Here is a 20,613-nt window from a genome sequence, read left to right as displayed (position 1 = left end):
GTTTAGGGTCAATTTGTAAACTACAGCATTGTTATGTTCTACTTTTGTATTTGGGCGTGGAAAGGGGGGGGGGGGGCGTACGATTCAACTCCGTGATGCCCTAAGCTATCGAGTTCGAATCCAACCAAAAGACTCAGCTTCAATTTTTTTTCTTCTTTGTTTTTTGTTGTTTTTTTTCTAATTCTATATTGAATACATCATACAAATAGACCAACATCTTAGCTATATTCTCGTGATACGGACGGTATCGGGCCGAGAAACTCCTCCCACAAGCCGTCAGGCCTCAGCGCAACTAACTCTGACTAACTGGCTTACAAACGGAAGCTCTAGCTTCTAACGAAATGGGTTGGATCGTTGCGTGTAGGCCGCTGTCGTCCGTCGTTTCTCACCAGGCTTGACCTTCCTACCCACTGGATTCGGGGACCGTGTCCTACCAACAAGTACCTGGCCAACTACGAGTAGCGTTCGATGCCCCACCACCCAAATAACCTGTAGCTCACGATGCCCCTCCCCCCCCCCCCAAATAATCTGTACCTCACGATGACCCCCCCCCATATAACCTGTAGCTAACGATGATCCCCCATAAAACCTGTAGCTCACGATGACCCCCCCCCCATAAAACCTGTAGCTCACGATGACCCCCCCCCACCTGTAGCTCACGATAACCCCCCCCCCCCCCATTTAACCTGTAGCTCACGATGACCCCCCCCCCCATAAAACCTGTAGCTCACGATGACCCCCCCCCCCATAAAACCTGTAGCTCACGATGACCCCCCCCCCATAAAACCTGTAGCTCACGATGACCCCCCCCCCCCACCTGTAGCTCACGATAACCCCCCCCCCCCCCATTTAACCTGTAGCTCACGATGACCCCCCCCATAAAACCTGTAGCTCACGATGACCCCCCCCCATAAAACCTGTAGCTCACGATGACCCCCCCCCCACCTGTAGCTCACGATAACCCCCCCCCCCATTTAACCTGTAGCTCACGATGACCCCCCCCATAAAACCTGTAGCTCACGATGACCCCCCCCCCCATATAACCTGTAGCTCACGATGACCCCCCATATAACCTGTAACTCACGATGACCCCCCCCCCCACCTGTAGCTCACGATGACCCCCCATATAACCTGTAGCTCACGATGACCCCCCATATAACCTGTAACTCACGATGACCCCCCATATAACCTGTAACTCACGATGACCCCCCCCCCCCCACCTGTAGCTCACGATAACCCCCCCCTATATAACCTGTAGCTCACGATGACCCCCCCCCCCATATAACCTGTAGCTCACGATGACCCCCCACCTGTAACTCACGATGACCCCCCACCTGTAGCTCACGATGACCCCCCCAACCTGTAGCTCACGATGACCCCCCCCCCCCCACATAAAACCTGTAGCTCACGATGCCCCTCCCCACATAACCTGTAGCTCATAGTGACCGATCCCCCCCCCCCCCAAATCACCCGTTGCTCTCGACGCCCGTGCAGACGGACATATTTCAGACGCCCATCTCACCGAGCCGGGATCTGCCTGCACGCGAGTGACGACGTGCATTGTTTACTTGTGTGGACGGCAACAACCAATCCCTAAACCCCGTGATAACAACAATCCTCTACTTATGGGCGTCATCTCGTCATGTCTATGTAATCTCTGTGGCGTGGCTTGTACTACAGCATGTTTAGTGTCTCTCACAGGATATATACACATATATATATATATATATATATATATATATATATATATATATATATATATATGTATATATATATACATATATGTGTGTGTGTGTATACGTATATTTGTGTCTATATATATGCCTATATTTATATCTACATCATCCATAAGGTCTGTATCTTCGATATCGTCTATATCATCAATATCATCTATATCATCTACATCTACATCTACCTCTACCTCTACCTCTACATCTACATCTACATCTACATCTACATCTACATCTACATCTACATCTACATCTACATCTACATCTACATCTACATCTACATCTACATCTACATCTACATCTACATCTACATCTACATCTACATCTACATCTACATCTACATCTACATCTACATCTACATCTACATCTACATCTACATCTACATCTACATCTACATCTACATCTACATCTACATCTACATCTACATTCACATCTGCATCTACATCCACATCTACATCTACATCTACATCTACATCTACATCTAAATATACAGCCATATCTATGATATCTAAATATATACCCATATATATATATATACATGCTTATGTTGGTGGACATCAAAACTAATTATAGCTGCCGTGACATCTAGTACACCTATGACAGCCATAAAACACACCCATATGTCATTAAAACCTCAATCCACCACATACACCTTAACAGCACAATGAAGCTAAGAACATAACAATCAAGCTAAACAAATCCCCTACAAATTGTTTTTTTAACGACTTCTAATGTGCGAGTCGACTTTTTTTTAAAAAGCAAATGACGTCATCCCCCTACACATTTGGACATGTAAAATTGGTTGACTTAGCCGACGATCCAACAAAATGTATGATTTGTAAAGCTTGTCGATTTCCTCTTATCAGTATCTGTATTTGCTGACATTTTTTATAAATAGCTGACGTCGCTTGTCTTAGCGTTGTGCCTCCCATTAAGTGGGATCTCATCAAATACGTTGGTTGGGTAATAGGGGTGGCATCATGGTTTTTTTCTTAACAGGCGGTAGGGTAAGGTATATATATATATATATATATATATATATATATATATATATATATATATATATATATATATATATATATATATATATATATGTATATATATATATATATATGTATATATATATATATATATATATATATATGTATATATATATATGTATATATATATATATATATATATATATATATATATATATATATATATATATATACTATATATATATATATATATATATATATATGGAGCTCATTTAAGATATTGATTTTCACCTCGTTGCACTGTCTTTATCAAATGTCACAATTAGCCTACGGCAGTTCTACACAGAAGCAAAAACAACCGGCAAATGTTAATAAAAACAGCAACTTGAAACACTGATCCCAACAGACTAAGCTGAGCTAACCACACAAAAAATGAGCTAATAAACCACTTGAATTTGATAAACTGTTTTTTTTTTAAATTTATAATACATAAAACTAACATACACATCTCTATAACAACTTATTAATTATGCACTAAAAACAACATATAGAAACAACCCTTATTTCTTTAAAAATAATGAGCCGGCCCGCGGCATAACATACGCCGCTATTTAGTTGTTTTTTCTACTTTTCAGTAATTCATAATTTGTGAATTCAACAGTACCAACGCTGACACTGAAAATATTTCTTTTAAACACTATAAGTAGCTCGTTAAGAACCATAACCCCCCCCCCCCCCCCCCAACGTTTAAAATCGTTTCAAACTAAATTATCTGCCCCTAATAGCCGTCACTAAACCCGACTCCACGAAGGTAAACATAGCGTGAACCACAGCTCACTAAGACCATGTAGGGGTGGGGATAGTAGGGAGCGCGTTTACAGCTTGTTTTCTAGCGTCTCCCAGAAGAGAATTATATATATAGATTGTGAAGTGTTTATCGCTAAAAAAAATTGTTGGAGATTTCATCTTCTTAGAAAACCGATCTTTTAGACGCCATGAAGACGTAGAACAATTATGTGATGTGTTATTCAAGAGGGTTCAAGACTAATCAAATATTAAATTATGGATATATAGCTGTTTAAACTTCATGTCACTCTCTCTGTCTGTCTGTTCTTCTGTCTGTCTGTGGGTTTCCACAAAGGCAAGAACATTTCCTTCCTCCTAACTGCATGCTAGTGCATTTAAAAGCTTGTAAATAAAAGGTTTTTTAATTATTTTTTTTACTGTGTATCAAAATGTCTACGCGCTGTTTCCTTAAGTTGATTTTGCTTTTCATTTTTAATTTTTTTTTCAACTTACGAAAACCTGCAAGTTAAATCCAACAAAATCTGAAACAAAGTGCTAAAGATGTAATGCCTGTAGGGTCAAGATGATCTCGCGAGAATAAAAAACTTAACGAGACCGTCTGGCTGTCATTACACGAGTTAGTGTGTATTACACAGCACGTCAAGCCGTACAACACTTTCGTGTGCTCTCGTTACACATGGTTTACACATCAACACATTCACATTATCACAACACAGGTCTCACATTGACGGCTCTAAATTTGTACACATGATCGAGTTTTAGCTGTGAAAAAAAAAACATCTGCAAATTTCTCGTGGTGTACAAAAAGAAAATAAACAGTTGCAATCAAACAATTAGCTTGTAACGTTATTTTAAAATAAATTATGTCAGCGGGTAAAGTACAAGGTGAAATGCCGCTGTCAAGGTCGTATGTTTAGGTACTGAGGTCGAGGACGATATACTGAGTACTAAAGTCAAGGACGTATGTTTATATATTCAAGCAATGAGACAAGGACGTCATGTGATATACTGAGTTCAATGACGTCGGGTGATATACTAAGGTCAAGGACGTCAGGTGATATAAGGCCACGGGTATCAATAGCAGCCAATGAAATAGTGATGTCATGGACAGTAAGTACAATCTCATACAAAAGGCATCGCGTGGAACATTAGGTTCAAGGACGTCAGAATAAATACTGATGTCAGCGTCTATAATGCTAGAACCATCGGGTCAAAGCAACCCCAGCGGAAACTTGTGGATGCCGAGACCCCGGCAAGCAGGTGAAAACATGAAGGAAAGACAACTCTAAACGCCAATTTCCGGCGCGTCCTATTTTTATCACGACCTCAGGTGAAATTTATGTTGCCCTTTCGTGTTATTTTTGGACACATTTTGACGTGCAGATCACGACCGAAATTTCTTGAGTTGCAGTTTTGAAGATTGTCTGAGTAGGTGCGCTTGTATCAAAAGTCGCTTGATGGTGCCATGACTTTGGCAAAAATGGCGCTTGACAAGGTTTTCAGTGGGAGTTCTGAAGTTGTGTCTATGTAGTGAGAAATAATTTGGTGCGCTTGTATCAAATGTCTCTTGATTGTGCAAGATGGTGCGTGGACAGGTTTTAAGTGTGAGTTCTGAAGTTGGTGCGCTAGAATATTGCATCAGTATTATAGCTGCATATCTAGAGGCTTCGGACATGCATGATTCGCACTATATCGACTAACTAGGTGAGGGGGGGGGGGGGCTGTCAATGTCCGAGTCAAAACGAATACCTATGTTATCAAACGTGTATTAGGGGGAGGTGTGGGACCAGAGATCAGCAATAGACACGGGTTGTCTTATCTCGCTATAGACACAGGTTGTCTATCTCGCTATAGACACAGGTTGTCTATCTCGCTATAGACACGGGTTGTCTATCTCGCTATAGACACAGGTTGTCTATCTCGCTATTGACACGGGTTGTCTATCTCGCTATTGACACGGGTTGTCTATCTCTACTACTAAAAAGAGTAGATAACCTGTAAGGATTTTCTACTGGAGTTTCCCCCCGTAGATAAATTTAGTAACTTCTGTATGCTTCATCTCCTCTGCACCCCCCCCCCCCAGCCACACACACACACATACACACACACACTTTTACTTGCATACCTTTCTACCTGTTCTAGTGGAGTAAAACTACCCAAGTATTTAGAAACAGCAACACACTCAGCAGGTTGTATCAAAGTCGTATTTTTATAGTCAATATTTGTATGCATTATTTCAGTGCACGCGAACTTTTAATTTTGTCTTTCGTTTTATGTTTTTTATTTTTTTGGTTTGTGAGTCAATAAATCAAGTGTTCAAAGGGCGGTAATTTGAAAACTAACCAAGATTGCCTTTACTATTCGAGCGGAAATAGCCTTTATTAAATAGAAATTGGCTATGGATTTTTGGTGGCAGCCAAAGACTAAAGATGGTGATGAGGGTAATGGGCAGTGTTTCTTCCAGACTTTTTTCTCCGGGGGGGCACTTGAAATCTTCGGGGGGGGGCGGTAAACTTTCTTCGGGGGGGCGGACACTGTTAAAAGTATATTTTTTCTATATAAATTATATAAATTTCCTTTCGTTCGGGGGGGCGGTAAAAAATTTTCGGGGGGGGCTTTGCCCCCCCGAAGAGATGCCTGGAAGAAACTCTGGTAATGGGGGGGGGGGGGGGAGGAAGTCAGAGAAATGGAGAACTCTATTCGGGCGCTAAAATATGTTTTTGTTGAAACAGCAAAAAAGAAATTGTTTAGGGTTAAAAAAAAAATTAAGATATACGAAGTTGTACCTATCACAGTAAACAATATGTTTAGTAAAACGAAGTTATCACCTGTGTTTTAAAACAATTTGTTTAGTTATCACCTGTACAAAAAAGTGAGACAAAGGTGGTATCCGTGAAACCTTCATTAAATAATCCACATCGATGTTGATTGTTTCTAAGCAGTGTCATGTATCCCCCATGCATGAAGCACGTGATTATTTCGTCATCTTTCATGTTTCTTTTGTTTCGTTTGTAATATATCACAGCCTTTTGTTACGATTTTTTACTATTAGAATTTTGGCAATATTTTAACCCTTTAGAATCTCAACATTATTTTAACCGATTAGAATCTGACCATTATATTTACGACCATTTACTATTAGAATTTTGGCAATATTTTAACCCTTTAGAATCTCAACATTATTTTAACCGATTAGAATCTGACCATTATATTTACGACCATTTACTATTAGAATTTTGGCAATATTTTAACCCTTTAGAATCTCAACATTATTTTAACCGATTAGAATCTGACCATTATATTTACGACCATGATCATGATGACCTATTATCGCTCTTCTAACTTGATATCACTTCTTTAATGGGTGTTTTCATCACTTTGGGAGTATTATTTTAAATTGACTGATATAAATCGTTAAAATAATTTTAAATTGACTGACATAAATCTAGTTTAAATAATTTAAATTGACTGATATAAATCTAGTTTAAGTAAAATCGTATGTAAACATTGACTAAATAAAGATTTATGACAAGATGAGCCTACCAAAGGTCCAATTCTTCTTAACTCGTTCTTGATGTGACATTTTGATAAGTTCATACAGTGGAATATTTCATTTCATTTGATTTACAGCTGCAAGGCTGATCTAGGTTGTAATTCACAAGAGGGTTTTTGTGATATTACGTTGTCGTGTTGTCACTGGTGTTATGCAGTCATACTCTACTGTCGTGATGTCATACTCTACTGTCGTGATGTCACACTCTACTGTCGTGATGTCACACTCTACTGTCGTGATGTCACACTCTACTGTCGTGATGTCATGTCGTGATGTCATACTCTACTGTCGTGATGTCATACTCTACTGTCCTGATGTCATACTCTACTGTCGTGATGTCACACTCTACTGTCGTGATGTCACACTCTACTGTCGTGATGTCATACTCTACTGTCGTGATGTCACACTCTACTGTCGTGATGTCACACTCTACTGTCGTGATGTCATGTCGTGATGTCATACTCTACTGTCGTGATGTCACACTCTACTGTCCTGATGTCATACTCTACTGTCGTGATGTCACACTCTACTGTCGTGATGTCACACTCTACTGTCCTGATGTCACACTCTACTGTCGTGATGTCACACTCTACTGTCCTGATGTAAAACTCTACTGTCGTGATGTCACACTCTACTGTCGTGATGTCACACTCTACTGTCGTGATGTCATGTCGTGATGTCATACTCTACTGTCGTGATGTCACACTCTACTGTCCTGATGTCACACTCTACTGTCGTGATGTCCTGTCGTGATGTCACACTCTACTGTCGTGATGTCACACTCTACTGTCGTGATGTCATACTCTACTGTCGTGATGTCACACTCTACTGTCGTGATGTCACACTCTACTGTCGTGATGTCACACTCTACTGTCGTGATGTCCTGTCGTGATGTCACACTCTACTGTCGTGATGTCACACTCTACTGTCGTGATGTCCTGTCGTGATGTCACACTCTACTGTCGTGATGTCACACTCTACTGTCGTGATGTCACACTCTACTGTCGTGATGTCACACTCTACTGTCGTGATGTCATACTCTACTGTCGTGATGTCATACTCTACTGTCGTGATGTCACACTCTACTGTCGTGATGTCACACTCTACTGTCGTGATGTCATACTCTACTGTCGTGATGTCATACTCTACTGTCGTGATGTCACACTCTACTATCGTGATGTCATGTCGTGATGTCACACTCTACTGTCGTGATGTCACACTCTACTGTCGTGATGTCACACTCTACTGTCGTGATGTCATACTCTACTGTCGTGATGTCACACTCTACTGTCGTGATGTCATACTCTACTGTCGTGATGTCCTGTCGTGATGTCATACTCTACTGTCGTGATGTCACACTCTACTGTCGTGATGTCACACTCTACTGTCGTGATGTCATACTCTACTGTCGTGATGTCACACTCTACTGTCGTGATGTCATGTCGTGATGTCACACTCTACTGTCGTGATGTCACACTCTACTGTCGTGATGTCACACTCTACTGTCGTGATGTCATACTCTACTGTCGTGATGTCACACTCTACTGTCGTGATGTCATACTCTACTGTCGTGATGTCCTGTCGTGATGTCATACTCTACTGTCGTGATGTCATGTCGTGATGTCACACTCTACTGTCGTGATGTCACACTCTATTGTCGTGATGTCACACTCTACTGTCGTGATGTCATGTCGTGATGTCATACTCTACTGTCGTGATGTCATACTCTACTGTCGTGATGTCCTGTCGTGATGTCACACTCTATTGTCGTGATGTCATGTCGTGATGTCACACTCTACTGTCGTGATGTCACACTCTACTGTCGTGATGTCATACTCTACTGTCGTGATGTCATACTCTACTGTCGTGATGTCACACTCTACTGTCGTGATGTCATGTCGTGATGTCATACTCTACTGTCGTGATGTCACACTCTACTGTCGTGATGTCATACTCTACTGTCGTGATGTCCTGTCGTGATGTCATACTCTACTGTCGTGATGTCACACTCTACTGTCGCGATGTCACACTCTACTGTCGTGATGTCATACTCTACTGTCGTGATGTCACACTCTACTGTCGTGATGTCATGTCGTGATGTCACACTCTACTGTCGTGATGTCACACTCTACTGTCGTGATGTCACACTCTACTGTCGTGATGTCCTGTCGTGATGTCATACTCTACTGTCGTGATGTCATGTCGTGATGTCACACTCTACTGTCGTGATGTCACACTCTACTGTCGTGACGTCATGTCGTGATGTCATACTCTACTGTCGTGATGTCACACTCTACTGTCGTGATGTCATGTCGTGATGTCATACTCTACTGTCGTGATGTCATACTCTACTGTCGTGATGTCCTGTCGTGATGTCACACTCTATTGTCGTGATGTCATGTCGTGATGTCACACTCTACTGTCGTGATGTCACACTCTACTGTCGTGATGTCATACTCTACTGTCGTGATGTCACACTCTACTGTCGTGATGTCCTGTCGTGATGTCACACTCTATTGTCGTGATGTCATGTCGTGATGTCACACTCTACTTTCGTGATGTCACACTCTACTGTCGTGATGTCACACGTTGTTGTCGTGATGTCATACTCTACTGTCGTGATGTCATACTCTACTGTCGTGATGTCATACCCTACTGTCGTGATGTCATACTCTACTGTCGTGATGTCACACTCTACTGTCGTGATGTCACACTCTACTGTCGTGATGTCATACTCTACTGTCGTGATGTCATACTCTACTGTCGTGATGTCATGTCGTGATGTCACACTCTACTGTCGTGATGTCACACTCTACTGTCGTGATGTCATGTCGTGATGTCATACTCTACTGTCGTGATGTCACACTCTACTGTCGTGATGTCATGTCGTGATGTCATACTCTACTGTCGTGATGTCATACTCTACTGTCGTGATGTCCTGTCGTGATGTCACACTCTATTGTCGTGATGTCATGTCGTGATGTCACACTCTACTGTCGTGATGTCACACTCTACTGTCGTGATGTCACACTCTACTGTCGTGATGTCATACTCTACTGTCGTGATGTCATACTCTACTGTCGTGATGTCACACTCTACTGTCGTGATGTCATGTCGTGATGTCATACTCTACTGTCGTGATGTCATACTCTACTGTCGTGATGTCACACTCTACTGTCGTGATGTCCTGTCGTGATGTCACACTCTATTGTCGTGATGTCATGTCGTGATGTCACACTCTACTTTCGTGATGTCACACTCTACTGTCGTGATGTCACACGTTGTTGTCGTGATGTCATACTCTACTGTCGTAATGTCATACTCTACTGTCGTGATGTCATACCCTACTGTCGTGATGTCATACTCTACTGTCGTGATGTCATACTCTACTGTCGTGATGTCACACTCTACTGTCGTGATGTCATACTCTACTGTCGTGATGTCACACTCTACTGTCGTGATGTCACACTCTACTGTCGTGATGTCATACTCTACTGTCGTGATGTCATACTCTACTGCGTTGTGCTTGTTTTTGTTCTCGCCAACCTTTCGTTATGATGACCACTTGCCCGTATCATTAATATCAACGACTCAGTCAAAAAAAATTTAAAGTGTGTTAAATTGTCTGCATTTTTACTATCTTTTAGGGCGGTGAGCGGAGAGAGGAGGGGGGGGGACACAATCGTTTAATGACTCCACAGAAAATGAAATTAATACCCGACAGGTATTATAAAACCATAAATTGTTTCGCGCGCTAAATGAAAGTCGATATTTATTAGTCTTGACGCGCTTTGATGAAATTACTTTTTGTTTTTTTATTTATGGAACTTACTTTATGATAATACCGGGCAGGGGTGAAGTATTCATAGTTCAAAGGTCATGTTTGTGTTGTAAACAACTTATCAACAGCTTATCCCAGTGCTATCGTCTTACCCAGCAATCTTGTTTCATTCATCAACATTTTACAGCTTCTATTGTCACCACTTTACTTTTGTTTTAGACTTTGTCGTGTGGTGTACTAGGGTCATGAGTGACGTACGGTGTGGACCGGATAGTGACGTATGGTAGGTCGGATAGTGACGTATGGTGTAGGTAAGATAGTGACGTATGGTGTGGGTAGGATAGTGACGTATGGTGTGGGTAGGATAGTGACGTATGGTGTGGGTAGGATAGTGACGTATGGTGTGGGTAAGATAGTGACGTATGGTGTGGGTAGGATAGTGACGTATGGTGTGGGTAGGATAGTGACGTATGGTGTGGGTAAGATAGTGACGTATGGTGTGGGTAGGATAGTGACGTATGGTGTGGGTAGGATAGTGACGTATGGTGTGGGTAGGATAGTGACGTATGGTGTAGGTAGGATAGTGACGTATGGTGTGGGTAAGATAGTGACGTATGGTGTGGGTAGGATAGTGACGTATGGTGTGGGTAGGATAGTGACGTATGGTGTGGGTAGGATAGTGACGTATGGTGTGGGTAGGATAGTGACGTATGGTGTAGGTAGGATAGTGACGTATGGTAGGTCGGATAGTGACGTATGGTGTGGGTAGGATAGTGACGTATGGTGTGGGTAGGATAGTGACGTATGGTGTGGGTAGGATAGTGACGTATGGTGTGGGTAGGATAGTGACGTATGGTGTGGGTAAGATAGTGACGTATGGTGTGGGTAGGATAGTGACGTATGGTGTGGGTAGGATAGTGACGTATGATGTGGGTAGGATAGTGACGTATGGTGTGGGTAGGATAGTGACGTATGGTAGGTCGGAAAGTGACGTATGGTGTGGGTCGGGTAGTGACGTATGGTGTGGGTAGGATAGTGACGTATGGTAGGTCGGATAGTGACGTATGGTGTGGGTCGGGTAGTGACGTATGGTGTGGGTAGGATAGTGACGTATGGTGTGGGTAAGATAGTGACGTATGGTGTGGGTCGGATAGTGACGTATGGTGTGGGTAGGATAGTGACGTATGGTGTGGGTCGGGTAGTGACGTATGGTGTGGGTCGGATAGTGACGTATGGGTGTACACCGGTGGTGTAGTTCGCATAGTGAGAGATTCCGTTGACCCCCAATCTTAGTATGTGGAACAGAAGCCCATAAGTTTAAGCATATGGGACGATCAAGACATTAAAGCCTCACATCAACAAACCTGTAAGAGACTCGCCAACGTCATGCTAGAAAGACAGAGTAGTAGAGATATGGTTTTGTAGGGCTAAACCGTCGTCCTCGAATCTAATCACGCCATTGGATGATAATATTACAAACGAATGGCCATGACGAATAAAAATCACTGCCATGCAAATGATCGTAGTTTTTAAAAGGCGAGCTTTTTTCAAACTGGCAGTTGAAAATTATTTTAATATTTTTTCGTAATCATCAAATCTCCGACAAAGCCGTCACCGTCGTGAAGTCCCTATGTAGCAAACAGTGTGTGTGTGTGTCACGAAATGTATCAACAGTAAACAGAGAAAATAATCGAGGTGCTTTTTACTTTCTCGTATATACGTAGTATAGAGAAAGTATTGTAATCGTGCAAAAAAAAAATCGAGATTTTTACAAATCTCGACGTTTTACACCTCACTGATACGGAAAAACATAATTTTGCAATCTTGTCCGTATGTCTGTGTGTGTGTGTGTGTGTGTGTGTGTGTGTGTGTGTGTGTGTGTGTGTGTCTGTGTGTCCGTGTGTAAACACGATAACTTGAGTACCGTTACAGCTAGGCTGGTGAAATTTCATATATAAGTATTTTATCAAAATCGTAGATCCGTATCAACTTTTGAGCGAATTCCGATAACCGGAAGTGGTACTTTTTCTACTTTGAATTTTCAAAAGCCTATAACTTGAGTACTATTTCAGATAGATAAATGAAATTTGATATGTAAGAAAAAGAGCTAATTCTCTACCTTCTGTCAAATTTTGAGTAATTTCCGTTGACCGGAAGTACTTATTTACGCTATTTCCGATTTCTCAAAAAACGCATGTAAATTTATAAAGTACTAATAATATTGCGCACTATTATGCGCTTTTTTATTTAGCGTTCACTTGGTGTGCATTTCTTTTTTCTACGAGATTATACTCTATTTTAAGAAATGTGAGTATTTAAAATGGATTAAAAATCATGTCTAGAAGTCTATATCCCGAGTTGCCATCCCCTGTAGTGTTATATTAGAATATTCGAGAAAGTTTAGGGGAGATCACTCCCGGTTTATTTTTGACGTCACGGGATTATTAAATCTTGCAGGTCTAAAAATAGTTCATAAGACTATTTGTAATCGATGCTTCTAAACGATTTTATTCTCCACTTTTAAATGTCAAACTACTTCGGAATAATCGCAAGCGTAAGTATGGTAGGACAATTACCGGTATCGATCCAAACCGCGTTTGTCCTGTCTTTGAACTAGTTCTTGACGTCGAGCCTTTGTGTTCTATAGTTTGATGAAGTGGACAATGTATGCAGTCATTACTTGGCTGAAGTGGACAACATTTGCAGTCATGACTTGCCTGAAGTGGACAAGATTTGCAGTCATGACTTAACTGAAGAGGACACAATTTTAAGTTATGACTTGACTGAAGAGGACAAGATTTGCAGTCATGACTAGACTGAAGAGGACAAGATTTGCAGTCATGACTTGACTGAAGAGGACAAGATTTGCAGTCATGACTTGACTGAAAATGACAAGATTTGCAGTCATGACTGGTCAAGTCATGATTCGTTACATGTACACCTGGGTTTGACCTAGTTGCGGACACTGTGTCACGTGCATCCCACAAATGACCTCCAGAAAACCTCCCACTTCTGCTACATTCATTTATTTTCCCATTTCGATTGCTAATTAATTTTTTTTTCGAACGGCAATTTTTGCAGTTTGCTGCGGATTAAATTTGTCACGATCATTAGATATTGCGAATTAATATTGATGACTTAAAAAAAAGATGAGAAATATTAATGAGCAGGATGTTCAGGGTTGTCGATTGAACACGTCCACGGTTGATTACTGCCCCTGTCTGTTCAGGTCCACTGGATTGTCATTGGCTTATAACTACCTTCTAGATGCTGGATTGTCATTGGCTTATAACTACCTTCTGTCTGCTTGATTGTCGTTGGTTTATAACTACCTTCTGTCTGCTTGATTGTCATAGGCTTATAACTACCTTCTGTCTGCTTGATTGTCGTTGGTTTATAACTACCTTCTGTCTGCTTGATTGTCATTGGCTTATAACTACCTTTTAGATGCTTGATTGTCATTGGCATATAACTACCTTCTGTCTGCTTGATTGTCATTGGCTTATAACTACCTTCTGTCTGCTGGATTGTCATAGGCTTATAACTACCTTCTGTCTGCTTGATTGTCGTTGGTTTATAACTACCTTCTGTCTGCTTGATTGTCATTGGCTTATAACTACCTTCTGTATGCTTGATTGTCATTGGCTTATAACTACCTTCTGTATGCTTGATTGTCATTGGCTTATAACTACCTTCTGTATGCTTGATTGTCATTGGCTTATAACTACCGTCTAGATGCTTGATTGTCATTGGCTTATAACTACCTTCTGTCTGCTTGATTGTCATTGGCTTATAACTACCTTCTAGATGCTTGATTGTCATTGGCTTATAACTACCGTCTAGATGCTTGATTGTCATTGGCATATAACTACCTTCTGTCTGCTTGATTGTCATTGGCTTATAACTACCTTCTAGATGCTTGATTGTCATTGGCATATAACTACCTTCTGTCTGCTTGATTGTCATTGGCTTATAACTACCTCTGTCCACTTGATTGTCATTGGCTTATAACTACCGTCTAGATGCTTGATTGTCATTGGCTTATAACTACCTTCTGTCTGCGAATTGTCATTGGCTTATAACTACCTTCTGTCTGCGAATTGTCATTGGCTTATAACTACCTCTGTCTGCTTGATTGTCATTGGCTTATAACTACCTTCTAGATGCTTGATTGTCATTGGCTTATAACTACCTTCTGTCTGCTTGATTGTCATTGGCTTATAACTACCTTCTGTCTGCTTGATTGTCATTGGCTTATAACTACCTTCTGTCTGCTTGATTGTCATTGGCTTATAACTACCTTTTAGATGCTTGATTGTCATTGGCATATAACTACCTTCTGTCTGCTTGATTGTCATTGGCTTATAACTACCTTCTGTATGCTTGATTGTCATTGGCTTATAACTACCGTCTAGATGCTTGATTGTCATTGGCTTATAACTACCTTCTGTCTGCTTGATTATCATTGGCTTATAACTACCTTCTGTCTGCTTGATTGTCATTGGCTTATAACTACCTTCTGTCTGCTTGATTATCATTGGCTTATAACTACCTTCTGTCTGCTTGATTGTCATTGGCTTATAACTACCTTCTAGATGCTTGATTGTCATTGGCTTATAACTACCTTCTGTCTGCTTGATTGTCATTGGCTTATAACTACCTTCTGTCTGCTTGATTGTCATTGGCTTATAACTACCTTCTGTCTGCTTGATTGTCATTGGCTTATAACTACCTTTTAGATGCTTGATTGTCATTGGCATATAACTACCTTCTGTCTGCTTGATTGTCATTGGCTTATAACTACCTTCTAGATGCTTGATTGTCATTGGCATATAACTACCTTCTGTCTGCTGGATTGTCATTGGCTTATAACTACCTTCTGTCTGCTTGATTGTCATTGGCTTATAACTACCTTCTGTCTGCTTGATTGTCATTGGCTTATAACTACCTTTTAGATGCTTGATTGTCATTGGCATATAACTACCTTCTGTCTGCTTGATTGTCATTGGCTTATAACTACCTTCTGTCTGCTTGATTGTCATTGGCTTATAACTACCTTCTGTCTGCTTGATTATCATTGGCTTATAACTACCTTCTGTATGCTTGATTGTCATTGGCTTATAACTACCGTCTAGATGCTTGATTGTCATTGGCTTATAACTACCTTCTGTCTGCTTGATTATCATTGGCTTATAACTACCTTCTGTCTGCTTGATTGTCATTGGCTTATAACTACCGTCTAGATGCTTGATTGTCATTGGCTTATAACTACCTTCTGTCTGCTTGATTATCATTGGCTTATAACTACCTTCTGTCTGCTTGATTGTCATTGGCTTATAACTACCGTCTAGATGCTTGATTGTCATTGGCTTATAACTACCTTCTGTCTGCTTGATTATCATTGGCTTATAACTACCTTCTGTCTGCTTGATTGTCATTGGCTTATAACTACCGTCTAGATGCTTGATTGTCATTGGCTTATAACTACCTTCTGTCTGCTTGATTATCATTGGCTTATAACTACCTTCTGTCTGCTTGATTGTCATTGGCTTATAACTACCGTCTAGATGCTTGATTGTCATTGGCTTATAACTACCTTCTGTCTGCTTGATTATCATTGGCTTATAACTACCTTCTATCTGCTTGATTGTCATTGGCTTATAACTACTTTCTGTCTGCGAATTGTCATTGGCTTATAACTACCTTCTGTCTGCTTGATTATCATTGGCTTATAACTACCGTCTAGATGCTTGATTATCATTGGCTTATAACTACCTTCTGTATGCTTGATTGTCATTGGCTTATAACTACCTTCTGTCTGCTTGATTGTCATTGGCTTATAACTACCTTCTGTATGCTTGATTGTCATTGGCTTATAACTACCGTCTGTATGCTTGATTGTCATTGGCTTATAACTACCTTCTGTCTGCTTGATTGTCATTGGCATATAACTACCTTTTAGATGCTTGATTGTCATTGGCATATAACTACCTTCTGTCTGCTTGATTGTCATTGGCTTATAACTACCTTCTGTCTGCGAATTGTCATTGGCTTATAACTACCTTCTGTCTGCTTGATTGTCATTGGCATATAACTACCTTCTGTATGCTTGATTGTCATTGGCTTATAACTACCTTTTAGATGCTTGATTGTCATTGGCATATAACTACCTTCTGTCTGCTTGATTGTCATTGGCATATAACTACCTTCTGTCTGCTTGATTGTCATTGGCTTATAACTACCTTCTGTCTGCGGATTGTCATTGGCATATAACTACCTTCTAGATGCTTGATTGTCATTGGCTTATAACTACCTTCTGTCTGCTTGATTGTCATTGGCTTATAACTATCTTCTGTCTGCTTGATTGTCATTGGCTTATAACTACCTTTTAGATGCTTGATTGTCATTGGCATATAACTACCTTCTGTCTGCTTGATTGTCATTGGCTTATAACTACCTCTGTCTGCTTGATTGTCATTGGCTTATAACTACCTCTGTCTGCTTGATTGTCATTGGCTTATAACTACCTTCTGTCTGCTTGATTGTCATTGGCTTATAACTACCTTTTAGATGCTTGATTGTCATTGGCATATAACTACCTTCTGTCTGCTTGATTGTCATTGGCTTATAACTACCTTCTGTCTGCTTGATTGTCATTGGCTTATAACTACCTCTGTCTGCTTGATTGTCATTGGCTTATAACTACCTTTTAGATGCTTGATTGTCATTGGCATATAACTACCTTCTAGATGCTTGATTGTCATTGGTTTATAACTACCTTCTGTCTGCTTGATTAGCTCTACAACTAGTTGAGCATTTAGATAAATACTCATTAAATAAATTAAACGCCATCAGGACCTTTTTCAAATGAGGCGGTGAAGGGGTGGGGGAGGGATTGATTTTTTCCAACAATGGCTTTTTTAGCTGATAGCCAAACATTTATTTCTAGTTGTGGTGAAAGCATTTAAGAGTCTTTTAAAACATCGCCGCGATTACCAAAAGGCGCTATCGATATGAATCATAATCTTTAGTGTCGTTGCCAAGGAAACGATCAGTTTCTTAAAATACCCTGTACATTAGAGTATCATTTAGTTTTTTTTCCATCCACACCCCCCACTGTTTTCGATATTTAGTCTTTAAGTTTTTAAACACAAACGTAATTATACGACGCTGGTATAATGGTATATATATTATGTCGAATATAATCATACACCCGTCGTCTGCCGATTACAAAGTAGAGAAGAACAAATAACAATCGGGTTGCCAGATCAGAGAGCCACGACAAAAGCCAACTCTGTGGCGAGGCTACTGTGTCATTAAAAAAATTTAAGTCCAGGCTTTGTTCGTCTGCGGATAAACCGGTTTTAAGAAGCAAACACGGTGATGCTTTATCATTTTATGCATCCGGTATTTGAAGTGGGCTTTATTTCACAACACCTTAATAATTTTTTTTAAAAGGTTTTATTAAAATGGTTTCTAATAATAGAAATAAAAGATACGAAACAAACATGTTTGTCCCATTTTCGTTTTCGATTTCCCCTTATATAAAGATATGTAAAACCTATTGTTACAAAAAATAATTCCCTATTCTTACATTAAAATTGAGCATTGGCTGTTTAGCTGAACACGATTGTATGCAAGGTCGACCTTGTAGGTCAGTTCTTTAGGTCAGTCTACTCACCAAAGTCTTTAGGTCAGTCGACTCACTAAGGTCTTTAGGTCAGTACTCACTAAGGTCTTTAGGTCAGTCTACTCACTAAGGTCTTTAGGTCAGTCGACTCACTAAGGTCTTTAGGTCAGTCGACTCACTAAGGTCTTTAGGTCAGTCTACTCACTAAGGTCTTTAGGTCAGTCGACTCACTAAGGTCTTTAGGTCAGTACTCACTAAGGTCTTTAGGTCAGTCTACTCACTAAGGTCTTTAGGTCAGTCTACTCGGTTGGGCCTGATAATTTATACAATTAAAATAACAGAAACCAGCAGTACAAATTTTACCTGAGAGAACATCAGAAGTTTGTAAAACATTGCTTACATTGATACACTAACAACTCAAAACTTTTTCAAGCAAACAGAGGAACTGAGATTAAGAGACGATGATAATCTGTGTGCTACAACCCCCCCCCCCCCCTGAATATCAGACTCCCCTCTGGTCAACACACTGCCGTGTTTACACAGAATAAATTAGCTCAGTTTGTTCTGCTGATGATAAGCTAAACACACTAGAGTTAAACGTGTTGCTAGGCAACACGCACACGTGCTGCAGTACACGTGAGCAATGGATGCACCGATTGACTTAATTTAGGTAGTGGACCGTTGGCTGGACCTTGACCAACACCTTTACCTGGTCTAAGTAATCGTCTTCAGGTGTAGCCATATAAGGCAGTACAGGACCTTGCTAGATGTTATCTCAGTCCAGGACCTTTCTAGGTGTAGCCTGTACAGGACCTTGTTAGGTCAGGTGTAGCCATATAAGGCAGTCCAGGACCTTTCTAGGTGTAGCCTGTACAGGACCTTGTTAGGTCAGGTGTAGCCATATAAGGCAGTCCAGGACCTTTCTAGGTGTAGCCTGTACAGGACCTTGTTAGGTCAGGTGTAGCCATATAAGGCAGTCCAGGACCTTTCTAGGTGTAGCCTGTACAGGACCTTGTTAGGTCAGGTGTAGCCATATAAGGCAGTCCAGGACCTTTCTAGGTGTAGCCTGTACAGGACCTTGTTAGGTCAGGTGTAGCCATATAAGGCAGTCCAGGACCTTTCTAGGTGTAGCCTGTACAGGACCTTGTTAGGTCAGGTGTAGCCATATAAGGCAGTCCAGGACCTTGCTAGATGTAGCATCAGTACAGGACCTTGCTAGATGTAGCATCAGTACAGGACCTTGCTAGGTCAGGTGTAGCCGACACCTGAGCACCGTTAAAGCAAATGTTTGCTGACATGTGAAACAGTGTCAACCCCCGCCCCTCCAGTGTGTGTCAACAAGGATGGTCTTCTCAAGGCTGGAAAACTATACAAAGCTGTGTGTGTCTGTTTGTAAGATGTGTGTGAGTTGGTTGTAAGAGTGAGTGTGTGATTGTCGGAGTGCTAATGTGTGAGAATGAATGTGTGATTGTGTTGAAGGTTTGTGAGTGTGTGATTGTTTGTATGTACTGGTGTGTAAGAATGAGTGTTGTTATGTGGGTGTGCTGATGTGTGGGAGATAATGTGTGATTGTGTATGTGCTGGTGTGTAAGCGTGGGAGTGTGAGTGTGTTGTTGAGTGTGAAGGTTTGTGATATTGTGTGTGTGCTAGTGTGTGCTTGTGTGTTTGTGTGTGCCGGTGTGTGATTGTGTGTGATTGAGTTTATGCTGGTGTGTGCGTGTGTGTGAGATTGTGTGTGTGCTGGTATGTGATAGTGTGTTTGCTGGTGTATGATTGTGTGTGCTGGTGTATGATTGTGTGTGCTGGTGTGATAGTGTGTGATTGTGTGTGGTGGTGTGTGATTGTGTGTGCTGGTGTGTGCTGGTGTGTGATTGTGTGTGATGTGAGTGTGTGTGCTGGTGTGATTGTGTGTGTGATTGTGTGTGATTGTGTGTGTGTGCTGGTGTGTGATCGTATGTGATGGTGTGTGATTGTGTGTGTGATAGTTTTTGATTGTGTGTTTGTATCTAGTGTCCAGTGAGATAACTAAGGGTGTGCTGGTACATATGATGACCTCCTTAACAAACGTACACGCTCCACCCCAATCCACCCTCTACACTTAACGCTCCACCCCAATCCACCTTCTACACTTA

General features: G+C 41.0%; 1 protein-coding gene across 1 annotated transcript; it reads right to left on the bottom strand.

Annotated features, from left to right (window-relative positions):
• Positions 1 to 14,076: 14,076 nt before the first annotated feature.
• Positions 14,077 to 14,817, bottom strand: LOC131946723 (uncharacterized). Its single transcript, XM_059307636.1, has one exon. It carries the CDS (start codon positions 14,815 to 14,817, stop codon positions 14,077 to 14,079), a length of 741 nt encoding a protein of 246 aa, XP_059163619.1.
• Between the last annotated feature and the right edge of the window lie 5,796 nt (positions 14,818 to 20,613).

The sequence above is a fragment of the Physella acuta genome, unplaced genomic scaffold, assembly GCF_028476545.2.
Source record: "Physella acuta isolate Inbredline_101_S28 unplaced genomic scaffold, ASM2847654v3 ptg000569l, whole genome shotgun sequence".
NCBI lineage: Eukaryota > Metazoa > Mollusca > Gastropoda > Physidae > Physella > Physella acuta.
Note: the sequence above shows the minus strand (reverse complement) of the source record. Positions and strands in the feature narration are given on the sequence as shown.

Coding starts and splice junctions, on each gene's coding strand:
- LOC131946723 (XM_059307636.1), bottom strand. CDS start 14,817: ATGACAATCAAGCAGACAGAAGGTAGTTATATGCCAATGACAATCAAG.